Consider the following 6914-nt stretch of genomic DNA (forward strand, 5'->3'; position numbering starts at 1 on the left):
TCTTCATCTGCTTCCATGTCATCCACTTCATCAACTACGTACACGTCATCACCTTCTACTGATTCATCAAAAATCTCAATTGCATAACATGGTTGCTGCTCATTCAATGCTTCACCAGACTTTTGAACCTTCACCAACTCCTCACCAGTCTCACAATCAAACACTCGAACATCCTTCTGTTCTATTTCATCCCAAGGCAACTCCAAAACCTCAACTACAGGCAAGCAATACAGTTCAGCTGTCCTATTATCACCAAGCCACTTCACTAAATTCATGAAATCTGAGTCTTTAACCAACCAAAATGAACCTTCACTCATTCTTTTCGTCTCCATCTTGTATAGATATCTAATTCTATCAGAATATCCTAACATCTTCACGGCATTTTCCAAAAGAAATCTATTGAAGAAATCAGGGTCGATATAGTCTATATAACTTATTTTCCTATACTCATACACAAAATTTCTCATCTTCTGCAATAAAATTCCACCATGATGAAGCCGTATGCTGAAGTACTTTGAATTTTCCCCTGTAAAAACACCGAAAAAAAGGAAGTTAAGCCCTAGCCTTTTCAGTTCAAGCAACGATCATGTGCAGAAAAGATACTATACAAGCATTACGCTCTAATACATCAAATCACTTAAAATTTTTGAATTCCCCAGTACGTGAACACAATCGAACAGGGGAACTTCATAATCATACAACTTCACACCGTAAACCGAAAACAAGGGAAGATACTTACCATACACGAGTTGGGGAAGAGAGCCTCGAATGTGGGCTGCAATTTCCACTGGATGTTCGTCTTCTTCGAAGTCCGTTTCGTCTTCTTCATGGGTTTTTGCAGGTTCCATAGCGGATGGTGAGTGGACGGAAGTTGCAACGGATGTGTTTGATGTTGAGGAGGGAAATGTGTGTAATGACCATGTTGCCCTTCACTTATTTGGGGAAAATTCTTGAAATTATCATTAAAGAGGTCAACTGACGGTTTTGACAGTCAAACAGACGGAAATCGTCATTTTGGACTGACCCCACACATTTTTTAAAGGTTTAGTATCTTCGGTGGCACAAACTAAAGGTTTGGTACCTCGGCTGCAATTTTCTCTAAAAATATTAAGGAAAAAAAATCAAAATTACTTTAAGGATACATTTGATTGCAACACATGAAAGTTATACAGAAAGAAAATAAATTCGAGATAATTCAATTACCTAAAATTTATTTGTATGCAAATTATTAATTTTTTATGTTTGATTGATTTAATTTTTAATATGAAAATATTATCTTTGTTCATTTTTTATTAATGGGTAGATGAAAAGAGGGGATAGATGAAAAAGAAAGAAAGAGTTAATTACTTTGAAAATAAAAATTACACTCATTCAAGAAAATATTTTCCCTATTTTTAAGAAAAATATGATTACATTATCAAAAAGTTCAAAAATATTTTTTATGCAAAAAAATTAACAATCAACTTTGATGGAAAAAAAAAAGAGAGAGGACAATTTCCACTAAAAATAAAATCAATCAAACCTACTGAAATTAACCCCGAAATTACTGCAAAAAATGCAGCAATTCAATTGATAATGTACATTCGATTTGAATGATCTGCGAATTTGCAGAAATCGCAGATGAAGGAATCAACGTATATTCTACACCTCGACAGTTGTTTGATTTAAAGCAGTGTATCTCCATCGTTCTTTCTCCACAAAATCTGCATCAAGAAACCTCGAAACAAATGCCCAGATTCTGTACATATCATCAAAATTCGTTAACATCCCAATTGAAATCGTTACCACAGAAATCCTGTATGAATTCTTGTCTTTCTTCTTAGATTCTTTCTTTCTACTTCTTGTTTCCAACATTCTATGCTTCTCTTCTTCGTAAATTTCTGAGAACCAAATGTTTGTTAAAATGCCGCAACCAACAGAAATGTTGTTCCGATCAGCTAGCTTCTGTACAAGAGTGGGATCAACTTTTTCTCCTTTCCAGTCATATACATTGAATGCAACTGCTGGCCCTCTTTCTAACTTTATCTTTGGTCCGTAGATTCTGATCAAGGGGAGCCCATTTTCTGAATGTGGATGCTGAAGAGACATTAATGCGTTCACCAGCCAGTTTGTAAGGCATCTTGTTCTACTACTGATCAGTATTAGGCCTAGTGTATCTGCATGATCCAAACCCCGGCATTCGATTTCTCCTGAGGTTCTACCGGCATCGGATTCTTGGTTTCTTGATTGTGCTGTATGAGGGGTTTCATCCAACTCAATAATTTCAGAAACTGATGATTCTTTTAGGTGAATTTGTTCCGGAGTTTCTTCGATTTCTTGTTGTGATATTGCTGTTTCTTGTTCGTTTTCTGCCTTGTTAAAGGCTAATTGTTCAAACGATTCATTTGCTGGCAATAGGCTGACAATTCCCATGCTTGTGCAGGATTTGCACAACTCTGAGACACTGGATTTCTTAATAAACAGGCAGCAAAATCCCGATGGGTTTTCGTCAAAAACCTTGTAAAAGGAGCAAATTAGGAAGTCAGGTTGGAACAAAGAGAGTCCTAATGTTTCCATTTCCTTAGGTCCTAATGCACAGGCATCCAACAAAATATGCCATCCATTTTCCCTTGCCAGGCTCATCCATTGATAAGAATATCGCGCTCCAGTCATCCTCGACTGAAGAGGAAAAGCAAACAAACCCCGATTACTCAGCTTCCTCTTATTCACAACGAGTTTTCTGAGCTTTCTGGAATTGACCCTCAAATTAGGCCATGAGAACACTGCTGATATTGGTCGTGCACCTTTTTTCTTAGAGCTCTCGATCATCACTTGCACTGCCTCATTCTCATAATCATATACTGTAAGAAGGTTCTTATTAGACTGAAAAGGATAAGAGTCTGCTAGAAGCTTAAATGCAGATGACTGGTTGGCTGTGAAAACCATGTAATAATCCTCTTCGGAGACATTCATGAATTTCATGATTCTTTTTCGCGTTGAGGATTCGAATTCTGATTCTTGACCTCCATATAACAAGAACGAGTTCAAATTCACCGACTTGTATGAAATGTCAAAGAACGGTGAATCAGAAGGTCTTGGAGGGGTAGATGTTGAAGAAGAAGCAATTTCAGCCGTGAAATTATGTCCCTGCTGCTGGGAATAGGAGAAAAGACCATGGCCTATGTAATCTAGACACACATGATTTGAGACCACGATATGATTATATTCTTGAGCTCGAATATTATCTGCAAGAACGGTAGTCGAGTAGTATGGATATGCATTTTCAAGATAAGAAAACAATTCTATCGACGAAGGAAGGGACTCGTGATTAGTAAAATTGCTATTTGGTTGAATAGAGGCAAGTATGGCAGTTGTAAATTCATGTTGAGGATTGATACCACTGCTTGTTACCTTACTGGCCGAACTTCGAGTCTCTGGCAAGCCAATCAAAAGATTTGAGCAGCAATCATTGGAACAGGCTCTTGATACTTCTCTGATACAATTTGATTGCATTTTCCTTTCTAATTTTCGACTAACTCATAACCCTTTGTTGGTTTCAACTTCAATATCCTTTGTTTAATCCATTTTGCAGCTTGAAGTTTCATATTCTGAGCTTCAGACAGGTTGTCTGATGGGGAACTCAGCTTGACCAAGTCATTCATAGATCATAACGTGTTCTATGTTTCTTTTTATTTTATTTTTTATGTAGATTCTTATGTTTTGAGGTGACCCATTAGTGTACCTCTCAAATTTATAATTGAACCTTTATGGGTATTGGCTCAATCCACTGTTATCAATATGAAAGATTTTCATTTTTTATTCTTTTCCTTTTGGGAGGTGGGCTTGTTGACGTTTTTGTGCAGACTATAGAGTGAAAATTTTGTAATTTTCTTCAATATAGTGAGAAATCTAAGGCAGGGAGTAAAGATAGCCCTCTCATTCGAGAAATACTTCAGTCGGGCAGTATTGTCTACACATGAATTCGGATCATGATACCTTGGATCCTGAATTACTCAATTTATGATTTGAGTGGATGATCCTCGTACGAGTGCATATAGAACTGTCTATTTTTAATCTATGTTTTCTTTTGAGCATTTCTGATTTCATTTTGTTAGTGCTATTTGACGCGCATAACCAAACAATACAACACATTGAGAATATAATTAGTACACGATATCTTAGAAGACTTGAAAATGCCAAAAAAAAAGAAAAAAAAAAAAGAAATGGAAATCTTTTGTGTTATACTGTTTAATATTATCTAATATCACATATCAATACATGTCACCGGCCATAGATTCAATATTGATGCTAAAAAACCCCTTGGTGCATATTCCAGTGTTGCAAAGGACAATGGTGAGTTATACTCAGCCTTGCTGGTAGCCGCAGTNATAGAAAGGCACAATTTTTTTAGTACAGTATGGTCTGATTGATTCCAAAAGGATTAAAATATAAATAGAAAAGGGCAATTTGAGCTCCTCAAGTGACCGGCATCATCGATGCTGGCCAGAACCTTCTTTGGAATGATTTCAGAGCACGTTAGGCTACGTTTTTGTTTCTTTCTTTTTTAAATTACTTTTAAGTAACTTTTTTATCTGTAATTGAGTAAAATTTATCTACGTTCAATCAATTTTTAGAGAAATTTCAATGGGATCATTAAACTGTATATTGCATAGACAGGAACGATCATACAATATATTAAGGGCAAGTTTGATGTAGATTTTTTGTTATTAAATTTTATGAAAAGTAATTTTTTCGAAGAATATGTAATTAAAAAGTAGAAAAATATTTTGAATTCACATGCAAAATTATGGGACAATGTGTACATAGTTGAAAATGAATTTGAAAAAAAAAATGAATTTTATAAAATCTGTATAAAACATGGACTAATTATTCATCAGTAGGTTTGAGTCAAAAGTATTAATTATCTGCTCCAGTTAGGGTCATTGATTAGGAAAATAAGTTATAATGTCACCAACACAAAATGTTGATGACAACCCTTTTTGTTTGCATCAGTTCTTAAAGAATGTGATATATATAAAGGTGGAAAATAATTTGTGTGGCTTACGATTTAAATGGATTCAAGTAGACGTGTAAAAGTGGATTGGACGGTCCAAATTTGAGGCAGTCTATTATTACAAAATAGAGTTGCACTGAGCACAATGCCAATGTATGCGATTTACTTCAAATAATTAAAAGTAAGTGTGACCTTGGAGAAACACATAAGGAGCTTCTTACCAATTATATACTTTTTTTTTCAATGGAATGCCTGGAAAGTCAAGAGGAAAATAGGTGACTACTGTCGACCACGCACGAAATTGAAGGTGTAAAGGCAAATGCGCCTTTGAAGTGAAGGTTAGTGAGTTTTGAGTAAAAGTTTATTTAAGAGTGAGTTGAACTAAATCATAATCCAGTTTTCTTACCCTTAGAATGGTGAAATGGCCTCCTTTGTATAGTTGTTTGCTCCGAAGTAGCCCTTATCATGTCAAGCGAACGATGATGCATCGGTATTTGTTCCTCTCAAGTGTTTCCATAACCCCCAATTGGCCAATGAAGACAACACAGATCAGTCCATGTTAGCCTCATGTCTAGCAACTGACTAGATTGTCTTGTCAAGCCTTTCCATTGGTGGATATGGGCGAGCTTGTTGTCCAATTGAGGGACAAGCCGCTTATTTGGTGAGCCGTGCTATAGTACCGACATGGATGATCGTGGGGCCGACGCAATACACACACATGAGGGTCGAGATTATTTTATTCATGGAGGATCCACGTCGGGAATGTGAGGGCGCGAGCAACCGCGAGGTCATCCTTGCGTGGTCGTTTGGCTTTTTCCTATTTGGTGATGACTTAACTAATGTGTGGGTGATCTTAACAACTTTGCTCTGACCTTGAAGGATGATGAAGTGGGCGGTGTTATTAAGTTAATAATCATGAATTGGTTCATGGTGTTTCGAGATATTTTTACAATTTCGATGTACTGTTTAGCATTGATCTCATAAATTATCTTGATCATATGGTAGACCATCGATGGATCTAGCAACCGACGAGGTCTCGTGGTTGCTCGTACTGGCTCCGCTGCCAGACAAACGAGAAGTTCTTAAAGACTAGATACTGGAGTTTCGAGAAATGGATAGTTACTTATTTCAGTAAGTAGAACTTTTAGTTGAAGAAATCCTCCTCCATCTAGTTCCCATTTTGGGCCAAGAATGTTTCTTGTTTGAGCTTAGGGCTGGACAAAACTTTCGAACCGAATCGAGCGGTTCTTCTTAAGTTAAATACTCGAATGGGTGTCTGAATCGAGGATCGACATATTTAGTTCGGTTCTCGATTCTAAATCAAGAATCGAAGAACCGAATATTCCAATTTTTTTTAATTAATTTATTCTAAATAAGCGAAATTATTTTATTTTTTAAAATAAATTTGTTAACTAGTTAATTTAGCTCAAACATAAAATATGATTTTCCTATTTCCAATTTTCAGTACAAAGTCAACTCATTCAAATTGACCTAAGTATTATTTAAATCTGTTACTCTAACATAGTGTCGTTTCTACCATTCTGAAGAAATCGAAATGGAACTCAGCAAAGTCTTTCTTAATTATTGTGAACTCGCTATCTTCTTCTTTTTATTATTTTAACAATAAAATCTATGAAGAACTCAGTAAAAAAAGATGTAAAAGACACATAAGATTGAACTACGTTATTTTGTAAGAATTAAAATTGAACATATCATTAGTTGAATTAATATAGTTTTGTAAATATTAAAAAATTTAATTATGATACGAAATCTGGGAACTGAACTGAATCTAATAGAACCAAACTCGAATGATTCTATAATTAAATTTGGACCCGATGATTCCACCTATTAAATACCTGAAAATTTTGGATCCGGACCATGTCCAGCTTTATTTGAGTTTGAGCACTTGAAGATTGGGCAA

General features: G+C 35.7%; 1 protein-coding gene across 1 annotated transcript; it reads right to left on the reverse strand.

The window, feature by feature from the left end:
* Nucleotides 1–1480: 1480 nt before the first annotated feature.
* LOC111399091 (molybdenum cofactor sulfurase-like) lies at nucleotides 1481–4011 on the reverse strand. The gene has a single exon (XM_023026321.1). It carries the CDS (start codon nucleotides 3490–3492, stop codon nucleotides 1642–1644), a length of 1851 nt encoding a protein of 616 aa, XP_022882089.1. The 5' UTR covers nucleotides 3493–4011; the 3' UTR covers nucleotides 1481–1641.
* Nucleotides 4012–6914: the final 2903 nt, after the last annotated feature.

This window comes from Olea europaea, chromosome 8, assembly GCF_002742605.1.
Source record: "Olea europaea var. sylvestris chromosome 8, O_europaea_v1, whole genome shotgun sequence".
NCBI classification, from domain to species: Eukaryota; Viridiplantae; Streptophyta; class Magnoliopsida; order Lamiales; family Oleaceae; genus Olea; species Olea europaea.